Source organism: Sturnus vulgaris, chromosome 3 (assembly GCF_052056855.1).
Source record: "Sturnus vulgaris isolate bStuVul1 chromosome 3, bStuVul1.hap1, whole genome shotgun sequence".
In the NCBI taxonomy this organism is placed as follows: Eukaryota; Metazoa; Chordata; class Aves; order Passeriformes; family Sturnidae; genus Sturnus; species Sturnus vulgaris.
The window spans coordinates 26,495,543-26,522,629 of NC_142245.1; the positions used below are offsets into that span (position 1 = coordinate 26,495,543).

Here is a 27,087-nt window from a genome sequence, read left to right on the forward strand (position 1 = left end):
GGAACTAAGGTTTCTGAAATTCATAATGAACTTTTAATTTCTGACATAAAACAATGATTAGGTGGATACCTGGTGTACATGAGCACATGTTTGCATTTGAAAGAAAGCACAGACTTCAAGTACCTTTTTCAAACAATGAGATTTTCCAAAAACAGGAGGTTATCCAGTTGCACACCTCTCAGTGAAGTAGCAACATTGGGCTTTCCTCCCCCCTTAAGATGACCTGAAGCAATAAAAACTTTTTCATGCGTGCCCTCAGCTATGTTTGGCTGAAATTAAGTATACAGTACAAATATTCACATTCCTAAGTGCAAAACTGAAACAATGCTCCCAGTGTTCATTGAAGTGCTTACTGGGGGGGGAAAAAAAATACAAACCAAAAAACCAAACTGACATCACCCGAGACTTTACATTCTCAGCATATATCCTTTAAATCCCTAAAAAAAATACAAAGAATACAGATGTTTCAGCAGCTGAAAGAAAACACTGTGTAAATACTGAGCTTTCAAAAATATGCCACTCACCAAGCTACGAAGTTTGAAGTAACATGAAAGGCACAAAATAAAAAAGGCATTTGTAAAACGGCAGCAGTAAGAATATTTACTAAGCTAAATAAGAATTTTCAGAATAGTCCCATCAAAAGCTTTTGCCTGAGTATTAACATGCTAGTAAAAAACCCTCAAACATATTTTTTTTATTCTCTCATTTAAAGGCAGATAAAATTTTCTTCTACTTCTATGATAAATACAACTGCCAAGTTATCTCTGTATTCTGAAACTTAGGTCTATTTTTTTTTACTACAACCATGTAGATAAAAGTTGGCAAGCTGCTGTGACAGGTGAAGGCATTTTTGTAAGTATGATAAAAAGTTCAAAGTTACAATAATTAGCTCTAGGGAAAAACAAGTCTTAAAAAGCTCCTATTTTTCTTAAAGATGAAAAGTGCCAGTGTGATAATTACAACGGGACAAAAAACCTCATCTACCACCCTCAATTTTCCAATAAGATATCCATACAAAAATAGATGGGAGAGTTTATAACTATCTGCATACCACCCTGCTGTGTTAAAAATTGCTATTTGTGGAAAAGAAATAAAATATTTTATCACCAGAGGGTATGGTATGAACAGGTGCCTGCAGTCCATGCTGATCTCCCAGTCAAAAGCAGCCATGCACATTGCAGGGGTTAAAATGGGTCCAGAACCTTGGGGCACAAAGGTGCTGCACCAGGCACTGCAGGTGGCACCCTGTGCTCTGTGTCCTCATGGCCCAGACTCTGTCACACTGAGATTTAGCAACTCTGTGGATAGATCAACTCTATTACAGCCATTAAGGATTTTCTTCACCTGAGCTATTTAATTATGAGAGAAGCTTTTATCTGGTGCCTGTGGGAGAGAGTAAATATTCAGAATTTATTTCCCCATTAAAATGGCAATGTACTGAAGAGGAATTTCAAATGTTTATCAATTCTCTTGTCACGCACAAACAAATATGTTAGAAAAGCCATCATTCTTCTCACAGTCCTAGATCATTTAGATAAATCAAATTATTAAAGGCATCACCCCTTTTGTTCCTACCATTTCCTTTCTTAGAAGTCTTTCATTGCATAAGAGTGGTTTCACAACTAACAGATCAGATTATTATTTCTGCCAGAGATACATTATATGATTGCATATGAATATTGCTTCCTTAAATTTGTTTTTGTATGGCCTAATAAATTCAGTCTGAGGTTCAACTGTTTCCTTCTGCAAACAATTTTATGAAAACTGCAGAAAATCTTTTTCTTTCTTTAAAGCAACAGCTGGCTCACAGTTCAATTTATCCAGAATTTTAGCTTCGTTTTGTCAGCACATTTCATTATCTAATTACCCGGTTTTGCTTTATTTTTCATGAGAAATTATGGGACTTGAATCTTTCTTCCAAATATATCCACCAAAATTAATGAAGCTGGGTTTATACATTAATTAAAAGTTGTTTCAATTAGAATGAAGGCAAGTATGTTTTGATTGAATTAAGCAAAAAAAAGGCTTGAAAACATCTAAATTAATGAATAAAAATACAATATCAGTTAACTCTGTATAACTCAGCAAGAATAGCACAGCTATTTAATCATCTGAAAATTGAGTGTGCCACAACTAATGAAAGGGAGAAGATGCCAAAAAATACCAAAGACGCTTTCTTCTCAGTGACAGATATCTATCACAAAACATCCATCCTTAAAAATGTGTTTTTTACATTTAAGATAAACCCGTTTTTGTCTCAAATGAGCCCAAAAAATGTGGAATTTCACAGACCAAAATTCTTGCAATACAATTTTTATTAGGTTTTTCTTCCAATTTTAGTCAGGATGAAACTTAATTGCAGCTTAAAATTTGTGTATGTGATTCAAAATTTTCATCAGGAGAAAACAAAACAATGAGAAGTTTGCTGCCAGGAAACAGCAGATTCATTTTACTTGGAAGACCCAGCTGAAACTTCCCTTAGAAATACACAGTTTGCCTATTCACACAGAAATCTGATACGAGGTCTCACTTTATCATTATTAGGATTTTTTTGCCATAAGGATTTAAAATACTTTTAAAGCTGTCATTCAAATAAAGATACATGTGCTGGGCAGAGAAACCCAACCAGAAGGGTTGATGAGCAAAGTGAAAACCCCAACAGGCAGACAGGGCTAAGAAAAGGCAAATCTGCCTGAGTCAAAGAAAGGGAAGGCAAATCTGAGTGGGTCTCACACACATCCTCCTCACCAGGAGCCTGACCAGAGATGAAAGAGGCTACTGTGGAGCTGGTAGCATTTCCACTCTCTGCAAACATCCCCATTATCTTCCAACAGCAAGTATCCAAAACCTGTAAGTCTTGAGAAATGAACAAACCAGACTGCTGGGGACAGTTGAGAATTGTCCTCGGCCTGTATTTCTGATCAGAACAAGCAGCAGGAAGGATACAATGAAGTCTCTTCTTCCAAATTTATACTCTGCCATCCTAAAAACCCACCCATCATTGTCTTAATCCAGCTACCTCAAAGGATATAAAGCTACACACATACACACCCCAGCTTGCTTTTCTCTCTTCCTTTTTTTTTTGGGCTGGGGGGAGGGGGGTGTGGCAGTGAAACAATTTGAAATTATTTTTTCCCAGGCTATGTCTTCATAACAGCTCTCCTGTACAGGCCCACATGAAGGAAATAAATGGAAACAAAAGACCAATGCACACATTACTGAGAGATATTTACAATTAGGAGGAATATTGTCAGCTATCCCACTGACACAAAGAAGCTGACATGGTCACAGACACAGTATGAACATGTTTATCAAGAGTGCTCAGAAGTACACTGCCACTTGACCCTGCAGCCCTGATTGGTTTCAGCAGAGGTGATCTTCTGCCTCAGGAATGCCTGTATTAACACACAAGTTGAGACAATAATTAGAAGTAAGCTAAATCAATTTGATGCTTTGAGTTTCCAAATTTGAATTATAAAATAAAGTGAAGTAAAGCTTGCAGCTACAGAAAACTATTTACTTCTCTCAACTAACGATTCTAAACTTACAGAGGAGAAAACACATATACAGGTCTCTCTCAAACAAAAATATTTAGTATTGTTAGAGTCTGAGGAATAATTTGACACACGAAGAGTCCCAGTGCAGCTAGCTATAACCATAGTAACAAAATGAGGTGGTCTTTCAAGGGTTTATTACAACTTCTGAAGGCTTTTCCCCACTCGTACATTGTCAGTCATAACCTGTGACTGTACATGTCTCTATGCATGAGGATCAACTTCCATTGCTGCTTATTTATAAGAATTTTGTCACCAGTAATGGATCCATTTGCACCTGAGGAACTCAGTATTACCAACTGCACTCTTTTGTTTGAACTCTAAGCCAACATTTCAAAGCCTGCTGAACTTAGTTTGATTGCTCTTCAACGGCAAGGCTTGCTGCACCTGAATGCAAACAATAGGGCAAATGTCCCTCCCTTAAAAAAAATTCTCATACAGTTAGATGCAGGTAACAAGGGGAACATTGGGGGATACAGCAATGCAGATCCATCAAACACCATCCTAAGTTGGTGCCCAGACCCTCAGCTCAAATGCCAAACTCCTCTGACTCAGAGCAACACAGCTGAATGCAAGTTGAACTCACAAGAATTTTCCTCCGTCAAAATTATCCCTATAAAAGGGAATATACAATGAAACATGCAATAAAAGTAACTTTATGTCTAGACAGCATAGCTGATGGGGTGGGCTTAATTTGCAGATAAATTAAATTGAATTCGAAGTGCAAACATTAATAAGGAGTTCAGCTTTACAAGGGCAGTACATAAGACAACTGGAAAAAGGAATGTGCATTTAATGCAAACTCTCTCTTTTTTTCTTCTTTTATTACAGTAAAATTTAGAAATTAATTTGTGTGAGAGGATCCCACTTAGCTATAACATGTGAGATAAAAGACAATCCTCAGCCCACCAACCCTCCTGTATTTTCAGTCTCATTGGACTCCATGGCAGCAATGCTCAGCCCAGGCATATGTGGATACAGACACTTCCCAAGGAGGATCATCTGAGAGGAAAGAGGACTGGTTCCCTGAAATACACATCTCTTACTTATTTTCCATTAATGATGTAGAAATAAAGCTTTTACTTATGTAATCACATATTGTTCCTCAATATGACCAACCTCACCCATATTATAAAACATTATAGAATAAAATCTTGCAGGCAAGGAAATAGATTAAGTGATTTATTTGAAACAGTCAAAGGATTCATCTCAGAGACTGACAATTCAGATCCTACAAATTTCAGTTCATAGATAGTAGGCATCTGCACGAGTATTTACGGGGAGAGAAAAATGCCAAAATTATGCTTTAAGTATACTTTTTTGGAAGGACTTGGCTCTTCAGAAAACACAGAGGGAAGAATACCGAAGTGTCAGTACAATATAGATTGTACAACCAAAACTGCACTGAAAATACCAACAGTATTTCCTCAGAGTTCTGTCAGGTTTGGACCACTGATCTTCCTGAGGTTTTTGAAACTACAAAGTTCACAGAAACATAGAAAACTCACAATGAAGTTTAAACTACAGCAAGTACATGAATCATGCTACTGTTGAAAATCAGCAGATTTTTGCCTTACACATATGGACAAGCTATTTATAAATTTTCACTTCCCATCAGGCTCAGCATGATGTCAGCTTACAATAACAAGTTAATGTTAATGTTTTCCAGTAATTTCCACAGTGCCATTTAACTGCAAGTGCCCCAGCCAAGGTAAACTTAAGGGCAAGGAAAGGGCTAACTGCATAATCAAAGAGCAATGTTAATGAATTTTTCATCTCTGCTTTGAACATTTGGAATTCTACCTGCAATGTATTTGCCTTTTGTTCCCAAAGTTTAATCTCACTAGTCAGCTGATTATATCTCCCCCAAACAGCTCAAGTATTCCTTCTGATTTTAATTAGTGACAATGCTTCATCGCCTTGTGGATTTTTCCCCCAGACAAACAAGCATCCTACGCTGTCGCAGCAAGTGCCAAACTCAAAGCTATCAAACATTTTCCAAACTCCAGTAAGATCATGCACTTTGCTTTACAATCAGTAGCACCACAGCAGATGAACACTGCCTTTCTGAATTCACCACTAACAGACAATATCCAGAATAAAATGATGAAATTTCCCAGGGCTCTTCTCCTCAGAGGAATTAGAAGCTGGTCAGAAAGATCTGTTCTTTATTGTTACTTTTCCCCCTTCTCTCTTCCACTTCCATGCAATTGATGTGTTTTTGACATAAGGAAATATCAACAGCAACAGTTTTTATGTCAGAAAATATTTTTTTCAAAAAGCAAGTTCTTCCCTTACTCAAGGCCACCTTCTCCAACATTTGCACATGCTTGCTTTTGATGTTATTGTCCCAGAGGAGTACAGCTGTTTCATTTTCTCCAAGAACAGATTTTTGAAGCCACTTAACTCTCGACATAGCTTTGGATATGGAACTGCAGAGGTTGTTGCCTTCTGAACACAGTGGTGCCAGTGGCAAATGTTACCATTCCCACCACTTTTTCAACACCATATCCTGCTGCAGTTTGACAATTTCAAACATCCTACACAGGTTTCTAATGAAAGCCAACTCCCCATTCCCTTCAGTCACATCAATTAGGTTAGCAGAGGCCTGATATTGAAATTGGAATATTTAAATTTATTTAAATAACATCCATATATTTAAATCTTATTTGTTTTTGCTGAAATGGCTCCAAGAGGATCACCAGCTGATCTGTGGCAGCTGCAATACCCAGCAGCCAGAGAAGTACTGATGCTCAGCTGCATGTGCACTGCTGTGCACAAGCTGTTGGCAGAGCATGAGCCTACATGCCTACACAAACCCTCTGGCATTAGGGACTCAAAACCGGCAATGAGAACAACAACTAGGCACCCATTTCACTAAATGCCAGATTGGCTCAAAGCAGCTGAAAACCACCCTGCAGTCCCTTCACTGATGGAAGGGACTATTAGGACACTTCATACCCTTTTTCATTCAAATAAACACCAAACACAAGTGGTAAGAGTATCTCAATGGGTTCTTCACTGTGTTATCCGTCTGCAATCAGTACCAATCTGGTTGTGCTTGTGTTCCCCTCCACAGGCCACTCCTGTCTATTTTACCAGTGGCTGCAATTGCAAAACCACCCACTAAAATCAACAGTTTCTTTAGTTAACAGATTAAGCACTTTATTTTACTACCTTCAGATAAACTAAACCAGAATCCAGGGAGAGCTTGTGGTTTCAAGTCACTTCACAGTCTGAATTTGGCAGAACAGAAATGAGTGGAAGGCACTGCTACCTTCACTCATGTTTCCAGTACTTTGTTCATGATCTCTGACACAAAGCAGCTAAGAGGTGCCACACATTGAATGGCTCCTCATCACACAGATCTTGTGTGAACCTCTCTTATCACCATTTCTATAGAGGTGTCTGTTCCATACCCTGTCCTCAATCCTGATCACAAAGTATCCATTGGTTATCAACAGATTATGCTGGGGTTTGATGGTTTATGTTGAAGAACCATCCCACAAAGCTGCATATTTTTTGGTTTTTAAGCAGTAAAATCTACTACAGAGCTAACACTACAATAAGGCACATATAACAGCATGAAGTACGACTGCTTCAAATAAACTCACGTGCTAAAACTATTTCAATTTGGCAAAAAAAGGAAACAAAACGAACTAGCAAGAACATGTCAGAAGTTAGGGAATCCACAGAGGTAGTTTAGGAGTCTACTAAAATTCTACAAAATTCCATGGTTTAACTGCACTTGGAAAAACAAAATAACTTGATTTGAAACCAAGTTTCCTCTTCCCTTCTCCAAACACCATTACGCATTTACTGTGCACTTGATCAGTCTTGTTAGCTTTACAAACATTAAAAATTATCAACCAGTTGCAGCAGGTGAGCCCACCTATTTATAAATTTATTTACTTGAGGATGAGTTCTCTTCTAGTTACAGACAGAATAAAAGCTCTTTGTTAAACAAGTTAAAAGGTAAAAATAAATTATTTATTGGTATCATTACAGTTTTCACTACATAAACCTGTAAGAGATACCCTATTGTGAAAGAAATGAAAAAAATCTTCAAATTTATCACCTTTGTTTTATTTACTCTACAAACTGTGAAAATTTCATACTTGTCACCCAAAATAACCTATTTTATTCACAAGAAACCAGGCTAATTAAAGAGAAAGACCCAAATCAATTTTGTCTAATTCAGTTCTGTGACAACACCTCCTGCTCACAGCACCACAACTGAACAGCATCATCCAGGGACACCTCCAAAGTGCTTTATGCTTCTATAATTGCAGCACTGCCACTGTTGTGAGGATTTTTATGGTACACAATCATGGTGCTATAATTCTGTTCAACAAAGTTGTCTGTGTAAAACCCCAGGATTTTTTTACGTAGATAACCTCATTATAAGCCTTGTTCATGACTGAATGCAAAAACATACGACTGACTCCCAACTTCTAAGCCTTTTTTCCTGTTGTCCAAGCCAATCTTTATAAATACCATTGATATAAAACCAAAGTAAAAGATAACACGTGGATGGAACATGAATTCCTTTGAAAGGAAAAGGCTGATGGGAAAATATGAGCAAGACTCAATTAGTCAAAGAGCTGATGGAAGAAAGTGTTAAAGGCTGTGGTGGTTACAAACACCTCCCTTTCTAAAGGAATCTCATAGCTTACTGCACTCTGAAAGCAAAAAACCCAAAAAGTTACTGCTGTAATAATTCGAGAGCAGGACATGATAAATTTAGGAACATTTGTAACTTGACTTAGGAAATATTTAGGATGAGGTCATTTATTTGGACCATGTGATCACAGAACTTCAAAAATTCAACTTTACAGGAAATTAACTTCAACTGTTCACAAGTACCACATCATACAAGACTGGAAACAGCTTTAAATGTCATTAGAACTATTAAACTCTTGTGCCAGGTTGGTTTAAATGACAGTGCTATGTATTCAATGTATTTGTCTGAAAGACTAACTTAAACATTTTTTTCATCTCTATAAGCACAATAGGGCTTTTCAGAAAAATGAGTAATTATGAAAATGAAACAACTGTAAAGAGCTACATTACTTTGTAGTTATATTTCCTTCTTTAATATTGTGTTTCTTTCAACAACACTTCCTATTTTTTTAGGGAAAACAATATTCTCCTTTTATTACTAAAGGCAGTGTGATGTCTCAAAGATAGCACCTTATCCCTCACCAGTGATCTCTGAATACCAAGAGACCATATTGTGTATATTTCAAAATTAGTTAAACATAAAAACCTCATTCTGGCTTTTATAAGCTTTTTTCCACTTCCAACAACTGAAGCTGCTTGATGCTGCAATATAATTTTTCCATGTTTCTAATTATTGTACAATAATCTAAGAGAAATAACTATAGGCAGAATCATTTTCCCTCCTCAATTCCTAATATCTATGAACTTTTTATTTTGATTAATTTTAAAATAATAGCTTAAAATATGTTAATTCAGAAATATAAATTATTGTCTTAAACCAGCAAATTAAAAAAGGGTGTTTCTATTGCTGGAAGCCCTTGATGCATTTAATTCTATTTATTGACACTTTCAATATTAGTACTGCCATGGAGGTTTGAAATCCTAGGTGCTCAACAAGGCTCTCATAACAAAGTGGTCCCCAAAGTGATTAAACCAAGTCCCTTCCTTTTGAAATGCTTCAGGATTTTCTATGGGCTGCAGTTATATGCTGTAAGACAGGATACACACACAGATCAAATGTTTTTTATTAGATGGCACATCAGGAAATAACAAAGTCTAACAAAAATCTGGCAACAGGGTGCATATGTGAAGTCTTTTAGAGTGTTACTTTGTTCATCTCTACATCTTCCTGAGACTTTATAGAAGTGGATAGTATTTACTCGATGGGAAAACAGGAGAATCACCACAGCACATGCATTTTGATGCTGATTTTACTTACTTTTCTATTAACATAATAACCTAAACAGTATTAGGCATGTAGCATGTTTCACAGAACATACTGACAATGTGATTTCATTTTTCTTCTTTGTCTTGAGTTGGTTCGGGTTCAAAAGTGACTTCATTCCAAAGAGTGAAGGCTCTACCTGGTTATTTTTTACGGCACAAAATAATTCAATAGGTACAAAAATCATGCATGCACTCAAGCATGGTTCCACCTGTATTTTCTGTGGGGAAAAAAAAAGTGAGTGTTGTGCTCTTGACATTTCCTGTTCTATTTGCCAGCAGCGTCTGCTTCACCAAAGAAACAAGATGGACAGAAACGTGCAAGAATAAATGAAAGATTTTCTGCACTTTACAAACGTGAGATGAGCACATCCCAGGTGTTTTGTTTGCTACAGAAGTGTTTTGTAGGGAGCAAGAGAAGCTGGCTTTTCCTAGCTTAATTTTTTTCTCTTTTAAGACTATATATTAAATATAAAGCTAAACAAACGCATGCATTTGGACTGGTGAAAGGAAGAAAAGGTGCTAAAAGAATTCAACTATACTCAAGTAAAACTTGGTATGAACTATAAATGCTCAGTATCTCCCACTTATATCAGATGTTTTAGTGTTGAATTCATAAGTGATTTCTCAAAGTGAAATGGAAGGTTTAATGTTGTTAATGCATTTGCACCAAAAAAGGATGAACCAGGTTTTCAAGATTTAAAGTTTTCCCAACACACACTTCTGTCACAAAGACCTTTCTGCAGCTTTGAAAATATCTGTGTCTATTTGAGGGGGGGAAATTACTAACTATTGCTTATTTTTCACAATAAAAACAGACCAGAAAGAACTACAATCTGCAGAGGTTACCTGCCAAATAGAGACTGAGACATTAACTGCAGATGTGAAGATGTACTGAATCTGAAGTTTATGCTTTTGAATACAAGCAATCAACAGATACATTTGGCCTGTATTTCTGACAGCATGGTAATTACTCCAGTGCAATAAGGAACAAAATACCCCGAGAGCAGCTATTCTGTAAAAGAGGATGAGGTCCAAAACAGAGATAAAAAGGAGCAAACATCTGAAACCAGGGCTGGTGGGAGGGAGTTGATAGTGAGGGTGCCAGAGGAAACAGGGTAGAGATAACAGAGGCACAAGCTTGAGAAGGAACTAGGGAGGGCAGAATAGAAGCACCTGCTGCTTATCATTCCTTCAGAAGTCTTATTAATTCTTTGGTTGCTTAAAGCTGTGGGGGAGGTTTCCACACTCCCAAACATCAAGGAGATTCTGATGGTCCAAAGACAACTGGCACCTTTTATGAAGTAGAAAAAAGGAGGGATCTTGACAGGTGATAAATTTAGAAGCATCCCTCACCCTCTCAACCTCTCCCCTTGCTCTCTTCTGCAGTTAGAGCACATCTCGGCTGTTTCCAGCACGTAAGGAAGGCTCTGCAGGGTATTGCAAGTCCAAGAGCTGCCTGCAGCTCCATTAGAAGCCACATTTTTCATCAACCAACTTAGAATTCACATTATTATCACTTCTGGCCTTGCACAGGATCATCTCCAAGAGTCACACCATGTGCTTGAGAGCATTGTCCGAATGCTTCCTAAACTCTGTCAGGCTGCTGCTGGCACCATTCTCTGGAGAGTCTGTTCCAGTGCCCGGCCACACTCTCTGCTGTTTTCCTGATATCCAAACGAAACCTCTCCCAACTCAGCTCCATGCTGTTTCCTTGATTTCTGGTCACAAGAATAAATAGGCCAATGCCTGCTCCTCCTCTTCCCCTCACCAAGAAGTTGCACACTGCAGTGAGGTCTCCCCTGAGTCTCCTCTTCCCCAGGCTGAACAGACCAAGTGACCTCAGCCACTCCTCATACAGCTTCCCCTCAAGGCCCCTCATCCTCTGGACACTCCCTAATAGTTCCATGTCTTTCTTATATTGTGGCACTCAGAACTGCACATAATATTCAAGGTGAGGCTGCCCCAGTGCAGAGCAGAGCAGATCAGGACAATCTCCTCCCTTACCCAGTGATGCTGTGCCTGATGCCCTCTGGGACAGGGCTGTCCCTGCTGGCTGCCAGGGCACTGCTGACTCATGTTCAACTTGCCATGGACCGGGACACTCAGGCCCCTTTCCAGGGAGCTGTTCTCCAACTTCTCATTTCCCAATCTGTACACACAACACTGCCCTGTCTCAAGTGTAGAACTGGGCACTTGTCATTGTTAAATTTCACAGAGTTGGTGGTTGCCCACCTCTCTAATTTGTTGAGGTCTCTCTGCAGGGCCTCTCTACCCTCAAGGGAATTGACAGCTCCTCCCAGTTTAGAGTCACTGGCTTTTAGTTGAGGGTTTTAGCAGAAATTCCCCAGAACAGGAAGCATGTTGTACTAGACAGTGGAAAACAAACTCTGCTTCACTAGAGCTTTGCTCCCCACATTGCCCTGAAAGGCAAAACACGCAGACAGATCCTTACAGCAAGGCACCGTTCCTGCTCCTCCAAATAAACTCTCCACCACTAGGTACAGCCTAGGTACAAGCTTCTCCTTGTTAATCGTACACCCACATAAACCTTCTGTCCCAGGTACTTTCTTTCTGTCAAATTTCTGTACAGCCCTTCCTAGCCCTGGATATCCATTTACCATTGTTTTCTGGCCTCTGCCTAAACAGCACTGGAGGAACAAAACAAGAGGAACACATTTACAGAGTATGTTCAAGTTCAGATTCAGTAATTTTGAGCCTCAGTACAAGAAAAAACACACTTTAGGTCAAACAGCTGTATGAAAAAAAAAATCCTATAAAATTTTAGCACAACAATAACTACTTCAAAAATGCTGGTATTTTAAAATACTTAAATATATAAAGGCAAGAAAAAACAGTAGTAAGAAACACTACTGCAAGAAATGGCTGTAACATACAAACATTTAAAAAAAACAAAGCAATTAACAATCATGAAATTGGTTAAGACAAAAAAATCACACTATGTGATTTGATGCACTAACACTCTTGATACCTATTTTCACGCACTGGAAAAGTGTCTTATTCTTGTTTTGGTTTATTTTGTCTCACTTCTTTAGATTTCCAGGTTTTCCCTCCTCCAATTTTTTAGCCCAGTATTCAAGATTCTTGCATCCTGGTCTTCAATATGGGTAAGTCCTTACTGAGTAGTTACCCACTTACAAACACTCATCCCTCTTCATTCGGTTCTCCCACTCGGCAATCTTTTGAAAGCCCATTTTCCCAGCTTTTTCATCCTATCATGGAGGATATTCTTCTCTTTTGTGAACAGGCTGAGAGAGCTTCCAAAAACCACAGAAAGCACCTTCCCCTATTTCTCACTATAGCCTGAACTTCTGAAAACAGAGAATAGTAAAAAGGCCTCACTGTATATAAGTATTTTTCAGACATCCTTGAGCAGTCAGAACTTATCATGGATGGGTTTTTAAATGCATTTTTAAAAGTATATCCAGAAAGTGTATTCAGGATTTTCTTTCTTTTGGCTCCTGAAAGTTTTAAAGACATGGGTCCTAGATGAAAAGAAAGAGAAAAAAAATCCCATGCAGGTTGGATGGAAAAGATGTTTTTGGAGATGAAAAATGAACTCCATGGGGTACTAAATTAATCCACTGCACCACCTAGGAGAATATTATATCTTCAGTAAGCTTCACAAGTTTTAACTTTTCCCTTCCCAACTGTAAAAACATCCTCTGCCAATGACAGAGTGATAGGATTGCTTTCCTGACTAATCATGAGGGATACTCATAGATTCATAATACAAAACAGGTGCAAGAAATTCGCACAGAATGGAACACTTTAAAATTCAGACTTCACAACAGTTCAATTGTTGTTCTGGGAGGTCTAAATCAAATTACTCAGCCAGTGCCTAGCATAGTTCAACTCTCTTCAGGAAGACTTCAGTACTGAAAAGTAAAACACTGTGCTGACAGTTGCTTCTTACATGTCCATCATTTAAAGACAAAATAATGCATCCACTGTGAAAACTGTACCTATAAAGAGGATTTCTCTTTGTTAACATCAAAGTTCTTTTATATAACCATATTCATAGATAGTGTTTTCAGTTACTGCACAATTATCCACAAACACAACTAGAGATGCCAGGCTCTATGGATGTATGGATGGCTGTAACTGAACACCAGGCAGGGTACCTCAAATGTACACACAAGCACCCAAAACCTCTGCTAGCAGGGTTACAGGAGCTTTTACTGATAAAGGAGTGGAACTAGGTACACTAAAATAGTAAGGCCAAAAGGTTTGCAAAGCAACTACTTACCATAACCAGAGTAACAAGGGTCAAAATCTAGGTATGGGAGAGAGGGAAGCAGTGCATCCATCAAGGCATCCTTCTCCCTTAGAGAGGGCATCTGGCACACTCTCCCTAACACAACCCAGCATAATCATTATTATAGTTATCTTTCAATTAGAACAGTCATTTTCACTGACTGATGACTGTTGCTTATTCTGTACTAAACAATGCTTTCTTTTTTCCTTTTTTTTACTAGAAAGATGTGACCCCACAAGGTTTACATCAATAGCATCCTTGCATATCCTAAGCTGCTATACGAAGAAACTCAAAAATGATGCAGAAACTGGAAAGACCCAATAGAGTTGTAAGAGCTGTGTACATCTATGTCCTTTTGAAAAGTGACATCTTAGGAAGTCAGAGACAATATTTGGGAGCATTACTAATTACAGTTAAAGCAACTTCAAAGCAATGTATAACTAGCAGGGCTGTCCAGTCAATCAGATGGATTACATGTCTTTTTCTCGGTTTGTTTTATTTAATTAAAAAAAAAAAAAAAAAAAAACAGCTGAAAGAAAACCTCTGGCAAAATCTCATCAGTGACTCTTCCAGAGACTGCCTCCTCCCATTCCTGGAACCCAGCTACATTTCTGTTGCATTCATAGATACAAATCTCATTCTCAAATGCTTACTGCCTTCTTGTATCAGTGTACCCTTATGTAACAGTCAATAGAAATTTACAACATAAAGAAATGAGACAACTGTTCTGTTATTGCCAGCTCCATATAAGTGAATGTTTCTAACTTGACATCAGTATTTTTTTTCTGTTTGTACTAATCTTAAAAGTAAGGCTTATCTTGAACACTAAAAACGGAGGTTAGAAAAGAAACAGCTGAAAGGAAGTTTTACTGGAAAACATTTAATTTTAGCAGGTTTATTTCTTTGATCAGTAGATAATGTAAGGTTTGTTTACTATATTGAGTTTTTATAAGCCTATATTGAACTGCTACACTTCAAACTTTATTGCCAAGACAAATAAAATATAATTCACTATAGACAATGTTTCTAGGCTACTGAATAAAGCCAAGTAAACAATACACTACTTCCACATTCATGCTCTCAGAATCTACAGATCTTCTGTCTTCAAATCAAAACAAGAAAAAAATATGGCCACTGACAACACTGCTGCTAATTCACAGTAAGGATTTTTAGGTGAAACTAATAAATAGTACACCTCTCTCTTTTACCCAGCAACAAGGACCAGCACCCAGTAATGACCTTCAAAATGTGTTTGACTTGTCTCCTCATATTCTTGCACCCTAGTCACTGGAGTCTGTGGGGTTTTATTACCTATTCAGTCCAATAAAAGGAAGGTCCAGTGACTGCTTGGGAGTTCTCCTTCATGCATCATTCTTCCCTGCTTTATTTTCAAATTATTTAAACTGCATTTAGTCCTCTGAGAAAGTATTCCAGTATTAAACTCATAAAACACAAGAGTGATCACAATCTGAAATACCTAAAGCTTGACCTTCTTTTGGAGCCATTTCAGCTAAAATCTTCGTCCTCTCAAAAGGAAGGAAAAGAGGAATCCACATTCATTAGATAGACTCTACTTTCATTACTTTCATCAACAATAACCTGTCTTAACTCTGCCAGATAATTAAACTACCTAACATACTGATGTTTTCATCACGAATTGCTGCTTTTCATTAGTACAACCACGTACTGAATTTTTATCTTCTGAAAAGTCACATCCATACATCTCTGGCTCAGAAGTGCTGGAAGCTAAGACAGCACAGGCAGATGTTTCTCCAGCTGCTTCGGCTGCCTTACTCTTTTTTCCTTGCTGAAGGGAGGACCCTCACTCAGACAAATCTTTACATGACACAGTACAACTGTTTTAAGGTTGTGTTCTTGTCCTGATTTTCTTGCTGCTCTAATGAAGGCTCCAACCATCCTTTAAATCAATTATTTCATCTTTAAATCACTTCTTCCAGCTCTCCATTAAGATTTAATGAATCAGCATATCCAAAGAGTTGATACAGATAATTTAAAAAGTCTTACTATTGCACAAACCTTGATGTATTCAATAAACTCCAGAAATTAAAAAAAAAAAAGAAATAGTACATGACTTTCATAGTATTCAAGGCCAGGCTAGATGGGTCTCTGAGTAACCTAGTGTAGGAGAAGGTGCCCCTGCCCTGCCCTCAGCAGGGGGGTTGGAACCTGATATTTAAGGTCTCTTCCAACAAAAACAATTCCATGATTCTATGATAAAAGTCCTGTACAGAAAAACCCACCCTGCAACCAGGCAAGTGTTTTAATAATATTATTATTTTTTTAATACAACAGCACTAGATGCTTCCATTTTAAAGAATTTTCAGAGAGATGGGGCTAGTTCTGTAAGATGCTGCTATTCCCTGAAAAGTAACTGCCAACTTCTTGACCCAATGAAGTCAGTAGGAAGCCTAATTTTTAAAATAAATGTTAAATAATGTAAAAAGTTATGAAGACAAATATCTTCTATATGTCTAAATTCTGTCACATGCAACTGAGTCAGTGTGACTCATTCTGTTCTTCAGATTTGAGCTGCAAGTATTGCTTGTTTCAAAAATTAAACAAAAAAGGCTCAAAATCTCAAAAGAACATTCCTTGCACAAGACTTTGCATTCATATGCTTAACAGAACTGTTTGAATTAGTGATCACAAAAAACAAACAAACAAGAAAAAAAATCAACCTCACACACACTTCTTTGAACCAGCTGGCTGCTCTAACATCACAGAATTTTGTGGATAAAAATTAAGTTTGGAGAAAGTTTGAATATTAAGCATAACAATTTGTGAAGAGCAAATGACTGTTGATTGCTGACACGCAAAACAACATTAAGTATGTGAATTTCCATTTTTATCTTCATGAAGTTTTAACCTTGCACCAAAGCATAACAAATTCTCCATTTCATCTGCCAGTTATATTTTGCATGTCTTTAAGAACAGATCCCCAGAGAGAAGGAATAGAGTTTTTCTCTTGCAATGCAAAACATTGGCATATGCTCAGAGAACAAATCTCAGGATAAATCAGTAGGAGTGACAAAGTAACAGGAATAAGTGGGAAGATGAGAGTGAGAAGAAGAAAAGCTACCAGCCAGGCCTCAGATGAGAAGATGGGGGATAGAGAAAAAGGTTCCTAGGGACCACAGCAGAGCAAGCAGAATTTCTGTGACTTTTGAGTTACAGAAGTGACCAAAACCAACCACAACAGGAAGGATCCACCTGCAAGAACATGACAGACCAGCAGAGGATTTTTTTTTTTAAGTTATTCTATATAGTTGTTTGATTGCTTGTACAAAGTACCACCAAAAATGTAAAGACTTATTATGACCAAAGCAGATTCCAGACAAATTTTTCTTTAAAGTCAGGAACTTCTATCAAAAGCTTTATCTTGGACTGTGCAATCCATCTCCTGGTGGAGGCAGCAAATGGAGGCACACAGACAAAGTCATGTAGTTCCCCTCCATATATAAGCAGCAAGGGGTAAGGGAAAAGTCACTGAATCCTCCTTCCTCCTAATTCAAACTCAAAAAAATGCCAAAAAGATGCAAAAAGCTCTCCAAATAGAAAGGCCAAATAAGAAAAGCAAACTTTTCTGTACTGGTTTGTATCTCAATCTCGAGCTAGAGACTGTCAACATGTACAAAGTAAGGCAGCACCTTCAACGTTTCAGAACAAGGCACAGACAAGTTAATGAAAACATAATGTCTCTTTTAATAACTTTCATTGACCTAATCCCCTGTGTTCTGAAAATATGTAACTGTAGGCTTGCCAAAGTGAATGTGAAGATCAAACTGATAAAACACAAGATAATGAGTCAATTGATGTGCAGATTCATTCATTTGAAAAACAAATAAACCTTAACAGTAATTACATCTGCTCATGATTAATGGCAGCTGCCCAATGGATTCTTCTTTATCTGAATGGCATGTAAGGGTATATACACTCTCATTGGAGTACAGATTTTTCCAGCACACAAATGTGAAATAGATTTCTGGAAATTTACGAGTGCACTACTGTGACTGAAAGCTCCAGTCATACTATTGCTATTCCACAGTACTTAAAAACAACTAGATTCTCCATCTATGAACATCACACAGGCTTAAAAATCCAGCATCAATCAAGTTAACCGATTCTCTCAAGATAAAAACAAAAGCTGAAGTCTAACATCTGCTTTCCTTGGCAAACCAATCTGAAAGTTTATGCATTTAGGAGGGTTTTTTAATCATCATAAATAACCCACAATCAGATGAAATAAAGGTGCTGCCTTGTTTTCTGGACAAATCTTTATAAGGTCCCTGTAACTCTTCTTCACTTTGAAGCACTCAAAGGAAGGGTTTAAAGAATTAGAGGAATTAAAAGGTCTGTGTGCAGATGCAGTCTGTGATCTTTCTGGGATCATGGAGACAAGACAGAATAGCTGACACATTTGGAGTATTGCAATGGTGGGATACAGGTTCTTTAGGAAGGACAGGTAAAGAAGATGAGAAGATGAGGGTTGACCTCCACAGCAGAAGAACTGGAATGCACAGAGCTTTGCCTGGGGATGGATGATGAGCCAGCTGAGAGCTTCCAGCTAAGGACTGAAGTGTGGGAGACACTGCAGGGAGTGTCTGCTACAAGCTGCCAAACCAGGCAGAACAAGTGGACAAGGGCTTCTACAGACAGCTGGCAACAGCCTTGTGTCACCAAGCCCTGCTCCTCATGGGGGGCTTCAACCACCCTGGCAGCTGGGGCGTGACCAACACAGCACCATGTGAGCGACCCAGAGGCCTCCAAGAGAGTGATGGTGACAACTCCCCCATAAAAGCAGCAGAGGAAACAAGGAGAAGGAGCTCTGCTGGAACTCAAGCACAGCCAAGGAATGATTGATTTGGGATGTCAAGGTAAAAGGCAGCCTTGCCTAGTTCATTCTGAATTTCCCAATTTTTCTGGAAAGATGGAATATATGCTGCAGAAATTCCAATTCCAAAGACGCAGAAGGTCAAAAGAACATTTGATCCTCTGATAAGGAAACCTCACTAACTTCCCAAATATTTATAAGCTCCTTGGCAACTGCCAAAAGTCACAAAGACTCACAAACATAAAGCCTTCCCTAATCGAATTTTGATACTCTTCCAGAAGTCCCTACATAAAGCTCTGGGTGAGCTCTTCCTTTCAGTTGATCAGCTAAAAAGCCGAGATCTTAAGCCAGAAATGTTTCATTATTCAAGAAAGCTAGTACAAAATTTCTGCAGTTTCTTGTGAATTAGAAAATTGATTTCCTTCCTCCAACCCAGGCCAATGTGGACTATGGAGCAAAGCAGAAACTGTACTCACAAATGAAACATTAAGCATAGAAAAGATTTTTTGGTTGCTTTATTCATGCCAGTGCATTTGCTTAAGATGCAGAACTGCCTCTTGAAGAACATCATCAGATCTCCAAGTGTTAGAGAACAGCAGCCCCTCAGGTAATTCTTGAAAAATAGATACTGTGTAAAACCTGTAAAGCACAACATTATTTTATCCTCATGGACATTCATATTCCTATGCAAACTGAGCCACAGTTAAAACACTATGGAGAAAAAGATACGTTTTCACATAATGCAGAGGTCTGAAGTTAAACACAAGACATCCACTGTCAAAAAAAAACACTTCTTGGCAATCTCAGCATTTTGAAAACCAAGCTGTGTCTAGACAAGCACTAAATGCTGAACTGTTTTTTGAATGATCTTTCTATAAATTAACATTTGGCTTGCAACAGATGAAGTGATTACATAACTCTGAAACATAACTGAAATATACCTTCACGATTTACTACATCTGGCACTGCCACCTAATTCTGAATAATTCCAGCCTTCCTTTTCAGAACCTGACAGTATATGAACACTGAAATAAACTCAAGCAATGAACTTAGTAGCTTCTCATGTGACCGAACAAATGAAATTAGTGAATTTTATTTTCATAAGATATTGGCCTTGTATTGCTGGAAAAATGTGTGTTTCATTGAATTTTGTACAGACTTGCTCTTTTTTAGTAGAGATGTTTGTTTTGGTTTTGAATCAAGGAGGGTGATAAATCCTCCACTGTGTCATGGAAAAGCAGTGCAAACAGTTTTGAACACTGCTAGATCACCATCTCTTCAAGTAAGCCTTCTAAGAGACAGTGCTTTAACCAATAGTCCCCGTAACAATTTTCTGCATTTCAGTAAGCCTTATCAGCAGATTTGCAAGTCCCAATTAATACTGATAAAAAGAAAACTGAAACCAGGCATCCAGCAACCCCTAAAAAGTCACAATACTCTCCTCTTTGTACCACTTACTGGAGGTGCTTACTACAGGTTGATCTACCTGCCATTGGTAATTTGGAGGTACAAACACCACTGCCTTGCCTTCATTTTCTGCACATCTTTATCACCCTACAGCATTTCTTCTGAATGTTTTCTTATTTTAAGCTAGCAACAGATAGTTGCCATACATGTCAGCCATACATTAAATTAAATTAAGCATTAAATCAAGATTTTGAGCACCTCTGCTTCATAAGCGATAACAGCAAAGCCCAAGACAAATTTGAGAACCAAACCACTGAATTGACATTTTTTGGAAAGAATATCATTCCCTGACTGGTCTCTCCTTGTGCACTACAAATTGCACTAGTAGCTCCTAGCAGCTGCTCAAAACTGATGAAATCTTCAGAGCTTTAACCTGATTTATCTCCCACCTCACAGGTATGGAAAGCTCCCTATACCTATGCATAAGATCATTTTAGCAACACAGAATTAAAAACTAGATCATCCTTTGGACTCTTTCATATCCACCCTGCATGATGATTACTTTTTATTATCTTTTTTTTTTTTCCAGGTAACTGAAAAGAAGGCAGCTAACTCTATACACGACTACCAGTCCACACCCTCATGAGAAGAATTATAATCATTCTGGATTGAGAAAACATTTCATTGTCACTGTTGGAACAACCCTCTCTTCCTAACACTTCAGGAGCTGTGACAAAGCAGGGCTGCACAGCTAATTTCAGGATGGCAATCTCCCATTCCCACACAGACACAGCAGCTCACAGGTCCAATCACTTGCATATATCAGGTGCTTTTCAGAGCACGAGTCCATCCCACATCCTGCAAAACCCTTCACTGTGACCAACCATCATCTAAATCCAGATTCAACTGCCTGAAACCCTTTATAGATAAAGCTGACATTTACAGCCATAGAGGGGCTTCACTCATTTCCTGGATTTCCTTAAAGTCTTGATTTTAAAGGGAACTAATATGTTGGAAAAGATACAATTAAAAACCAAATCAAAACAACCATACACACCCCAGCACACAGCTTACAGTGGGAATGTGTACCTAGAAAGTTTGCCAACTAAGACAGACCAACAGAGCTGATCCTGTACAATATGGCTTTGTTGGAGGGTTGCTTGTGAAAAACAGGCAATAAAAATCAGTAACTTATTACTATGATAGCTTAAAAATGAAACACAGTGAACTGACTGCCATAAATCATGGGAATGATATATGGAGAATGAAGAAATTTCTGATAAGTGGGCAATGTTCCAGAATGTTTCCAGAAGACAACTGTATAAAGTATAAAGCTTACCACAACTTGTACAGCACACTGACAGGAAGCTGTTGGTGTAGCAAGAAAAGCAAATGAAGTAATAAATAATTATGTGGGCAAGTGGCAAGTCTGAATATATATACAATGCTATTGGTGCATGGAGTCCAGCTTTGCCTTGGATTTGCTCAGTCAAGTCACACAGATCTCTCTGTAAATATGTTCAGATAGGGATATTTGCTCTCAAAGCACTTTAATCTCTGGAGATGAAACATTATATGAAATGTAAATGTTACTACTTACAGCTTACTGCCTTCAAATGACAGCTGAAATGTGCATTCCACATTTATCATCTGACAGAACCAATTCAAAAGCAGTCTTCATGTATGTTTTGACAACGTGTGAAAGTTAAGCACAACTCATGGTATGTTATCTGCCTGTCAAGCATGACCAAAAATTCTTGAAAAACCTCTACAGTAAAATCAAAAACCCCTGACAAAAGAAGAGCAAGCCAATGCAGAAGAAGCCTGCCACGCTTACTTGCAGCAGGGTGCCATGAACACTGTTGTGTCTCACGCCAGGCGTGGCCGAGTCTGGGAGCCGCCGCAGCAGGGCCAGCACCGTGTGCGCGGCTTCATTGGCCATGACGAAGGGAACCAGGGCGCGGCCGCACATCTCCCGGCACCGGTACACGGGGGACTGCCCACACCTGCAAGAGGGAGACACACCTGTCATTTGTCACCCAGCAAACCACCGGGCTGCCTAAAACACAGCAAAGCAAAATGCAATGAGAACTAAAATGTATTCTCACAAATGCAATATTCAGTCTTAGTCGTGAAAGATAAGTCACACTAGAGCTGTGCCAGCGGTTTTTCATGCACAAGTTCTGGTGTTTACATAAAGGAAAAAATGCAATTATGCCATTAAAGAGTTAAATATATAGCATCTGTAGCATCTTTCAGGATGTTTGTGTCAATTACTACTCACATGCAAATGTATATGAGTTTGACTTAATCTGCTAACTCCATCTTGTTAATCAGATGTTTCCATAAGAACACAACATGGTATCTACTGAACTTTGGGGCAAATGCCCCACTGGTTTTTAGAACACATTTAATGGCAGGAAATAAAAGTCCCATTGGAAAATAATTTTCCCTTATTTATAATCCGTATCTAAAAGAAAAGTACTTTTTATTTAAAATTAACTGCTAAGATGCAAGACTCTATATAAAGCAATTGCCAAAAAAATGCAAGACTCTATATAAAGCAAAATGCCTTCTAGTGCTATTAACGTTTTGATGACTGGCTGTAGATTTATGAAAATATATACAGAATGAGCTAACAATAACACATTAACCAGTCATATATTATTTCAGTAGTATGCATACTGAATTGACATGAGTAAGTCCTTAATCAGCTAAGTAGGTTAGCCTAAGTCTTTCGAAGCCAGCAATTCTTGCATTGGTCAATTTTGGTAATGCAGATACAATCCAGCTACTCAGAAAACTGAGAAAACTACTAGAGGGTTTAGACATAAAAGTCCAAATATCTTAGGTGATGGAAAATGCAGTACAGCTCTCATAGCTCCCAGATGATTGTGATGATTCGAGAGATGGCCTTCCCTACTTCAATACTCCCACCCATTTCCTGAATTGCTTCCTATGTATTTTCAGCTTACACAACCCCATGAAGATGAGATTATCCCCTGCCAAAATGACTTTGATCTCTACTGAAAATAACCCAAAAGGCCCTGGAGTGTAATGCCTACATATGAAAAAACTAAAAGAAATTAAAAGGTATTCTAAATTTTCAAGTATCTGTAGTAAATTTAAATCAGTACTCAAAGCAGTAGTTTACTTGAGTTCACATGAAAGAAATACAGAGAACAGGTTCCATCTTGAACCAGCAACCAAATTAAGAGGGTTTTGAACACTAAGAAACTGAACAGTCTTAACTATATATCTATATATACTATGCCATGGCATGCCTGAAAGACACAGATCTCCTTCAGAGGAACTAGAGAGAGGAACTGCCCCCTGAACAACAGGTTTTTGAGGCAATTTTCACCCTTGCAAATAAGGTTGTATGTTCTATTATGATTTTTACATAGACCATCTTTACATTTTCTTTTCACAGACTGGCCATCCTTCACAACAGGATGCTAAATCAGAACAGTCACTATTAGAAGTTCTGCCATAGGGATAAGCTTCAATCCTGTGTTGACAAGGTGCAAGAAGAAATTGAGTTTGGCTATTCCTAAAAGGACTTCCTTCTTTTTTTTAAGCAAAAACATTTTAATTCTACTTCATAGTAAACTGAAACCTAAGAAGTGATTTTCTGCAATCATTCTTTCAGCTCTGCTGAACCACGTTTTCTTAATTTTGTTTATGATGTTTTACAGATCCCAAGGAATCTGACATGCTTTCACAGGAGGAGTGGAAAATGGGTAAAATTCCAGGGTTTCCTCTAATTTGTGCAAGGGTACTTTCCAACACTACATGCTTCAAGAGGGTTTTTTTTCCTCAGAAACAATGCAATGAGTTACTAAAAGTTTTTAAATAACCTGTCTTTAACTTTTTTGTCTTGTAAAAACTTCAAAGACTTATGTATATATACATATATGCATCTACATATATGGAGATAAAGTATTTTGCACACCAAATTGGGTTCCACTCTATTATTTTATCAACTATATTACAAAAATAGAAGTGACTGCTCTGTATTTAGATAGAAGAAAATAGTTTCACATTACAGGCAAAATTTTCTCAGCTGCCTAAAGTCCTCCTGCAAAGCAATCACACAGGTGTCCAGTCATGGAGAACTCCCCCAGGACGCTGTGGACCAGGCTCTGCAACCTTCTGTGCCTGAGGGAAATGCAATCCCACAGCTCCTGCCTGCCCAAAGGGCAACCCAGCCACCAGCCTGCCACTGTCCTACACACCTGCTATGCATTCATGCACATTTCTCACACTCCAGGCTGCCACACAGGGTGCAGGGATTCACACCTTGCTGGGAACCCTGGGAACAGCAGGCCTATCAAGTCCGTACTAAGGAACAAAAGCATCACAAAATTTTAAGAACAATAAAGTATTTGCTTTATAGGAACATGTATGGGAACACATGGAAGGTATTTCACATCAACAAACAGCTTCCCAAATCTGGGAGGGATAAAGTTGCCTACTATTTCATCTCATTTATTTAAAATATTTATTTTTAAATCTAACAGTTAAAGAAAATCCGTTGTTTCCAATCCCCACTCCCCAGTAAGAAACTGACAATATTTCAAAAATACTCCTTCTTTCACATGCATATGCCAGATGTCATGCCAAGTCACCACTAGTGACCTGTCCCTGAACTGCTGCATTCCCTGAAGGCACTTAGGTGTACACCTCTCATGTTTTGTAGGCACTTGGCTTCGTTCCTGAATCATGCAAGAAGTTTGCCAGGAGAATGTCAAAAAATACACTAGTTTTTCCATCCTCTAGCAGCACCCTAGAACAGAGTTTTGATTTTTACTGGATCCCACTGACATTTAACCTCTCACCTGTAAATAAAACTAAACAGGACCAATTCTCAAAAAGGCATAGAAAGACTGAATGCAAATAAAACAACTGAGTATCAGAAGAAGAATCTTTTACCAAATTTAGCAATTTTTTTTTCTCATTGTTATACCAAGCTCCAAACCATACACTTCAATACTGGGTCACTATCTGTATTGTTAAAAATTTTATCTTGAATTTAGCAAACATTATAGGAAGCAATCTCACAAACTGCATCAAGAAATACTATTGCACAGTTTTGGCAATCACAGTAACTTAGTAACTTCTATCTGCAGCAAAACCCAGCAGCCTAAGAAAGCATTTTATGGCTGTGGAGCTAGTCAGGTTACTCCTCCTGCAGCAGTTTAGTACACTGCCATCCCTGAGATGAGTTTCATTTATGTGACAGCAGTTGTCTTTGTTGGGACACTGGCAAAAAGGACCTGCAAACCTTGCACTTCACTGTCCAGACTCTGAGCTTCACCTGGCAACAGCACAAGGCAAATCTGCTGCAGGCTCATCCTCTCTGCAGGAAACACAAGCCACGGGGTCTTGCATCCATTTGGACAGCATGGATGTGTGTGCAAAGCTGATTTAAAACTGACCCATCTCCTTTGATTTGAAAGGTGCTTGGGGTGGTGAGGGGAAAGTGTTTCAATTGCATGACACTATCTTTACAGGCAGGTCTGACATAAGCAGACTTCAAAATCCAGGATTTTTCTAAAATATTGTCATATGTAAAAACGAACATTATGCCAACCTAATTTTATTATACTTCAAGGTAGCAACAAGAACAAAACTTGCAAAATCCTCATGTGATACACTTCTATTCAATCCTGAGGGCTATTAACAACTGTAGTATTTCACCTTGAACTCAGTACTGTTTATCTAGGTGCATGAGGAATTGGATGTAAACATGTTTACTTGAAACAGTCCATGATCAAGAACAAAAAGTCAATAAATCTGAGAAGGTTTCGCTCTGTGTAACCGTAGATTCAATTCAATGCATTTCCACTGCTCCGTTCCAGCTCCAACACTTAGATCCTGAACCACCCTCCCAACTGACCTGATTTATGACCAACTCTCATAAGGCACAAAGATTCCATACTCCTCTGCACACATCAAAGTATCTAATTTATTACTCTGGCTGCAAACAACAGAACACTAGCTGTAAATAATAGTATCTTAAGTTTCTTTTGGAAAAAAACAAAAAATAAAATCAAAAACAAGCCTGCAGGTGTTTCCTATGTGCTTATTTTCTACCCTTTCTTATTTCTCTCCCTCAGACTTCACATTACCCAAATTAACAACGTAAGTAAGGATTACTTGTTATATAAGGGTCACAGGAACAAATGGGTAGAATTAATTTGAAAAATTACACCTGTTGCTGAAAATATGTTCACTATATTAAATGATTCCTATGGTTATGAGAAGGACAACGAGAAGAATGTCTATTTCCAGGTTTTACTTGCTCTTGATACTTAATCTGTGCATTAATAACAATATCATTGCTTCTAATAAAACCGTGAATGTTCTGCAGAAGAGGCCTCTGAGCTTCTAAGCAAAACCAAGTATCCTAACACCATCACAAAGAATTTGGGAGAAGAGTGCAGCATGAGGCAGGAAAGGCCTTGCAATTCAAACCAACCACCTCTGCCTGCAGGTGAAAGCATTTTAATAGCCACTGGGGCTTTTGAAAGACAGAAGTGATTGAAAAATATAAATAAAAATCACAGAGATGGTAACTTTTAAATCCTCAAGCTAGCTGTGCCATAAGGTCCTAACAAATGCACTCTAAGAAAAAATTGTGGTAAGTCTTCTGTCTGATTCTGTATAGACACAGATAGTATGAGAAAGATTATTGTGTCTTTCCTCCATGACACAGCTATACAGTCCAAGTTATGTCATCAGTTCCAAATCAAGAATTAAAACCAAGAAATTAGAGCAGGGGAAAATATGGTGATCACAGATCAGCGAGAAAAGTATTTAGCAACAGATTCAGCCCCTATTACAACAAGTTTGGTTATTAAGATTCAAAAGCATTGTATGCATTCCTCAGTATTATATACTAGTTCTTTTTTTCCCCTTCAAATTATCTCCTAAGAGAGTAACTTTAGCAACTTCAAATGCAGTGTGACAGGTTTCCAAGCTAAGTGAGGTCCAAAAATAGAATTCAAAGTAGTACTCATGCTTCCACAGAATTAAATTACTTG

General features: G+C 38.2%; 1 protein-coding gene across 3 annotated transcripts in view; it reads right to left on the minus strand.

The window, feature by feature from the left end:
* The window catches only part of THADA (THADA armadillo repeat containing), a 151,692-nt gene that overhangs the window by 65,250 nt on the left and 59,355 nt on the right, over nt 1–27,087 (minus strand). For all 3 annotated transcript variants that reach the window (XM_088161232.1, XM_014883146.2, XM_088161233.1), the window contains one exon: nt 21,876–22,044. In XM_088161232.1, coding sequence (XP_088017358.1) covers nt 21,876–22,044 — 169 coding nt within the window. The remainder of the gene's footprint in view (nt 1–21,875; nt 22,045–27,087) is intronic.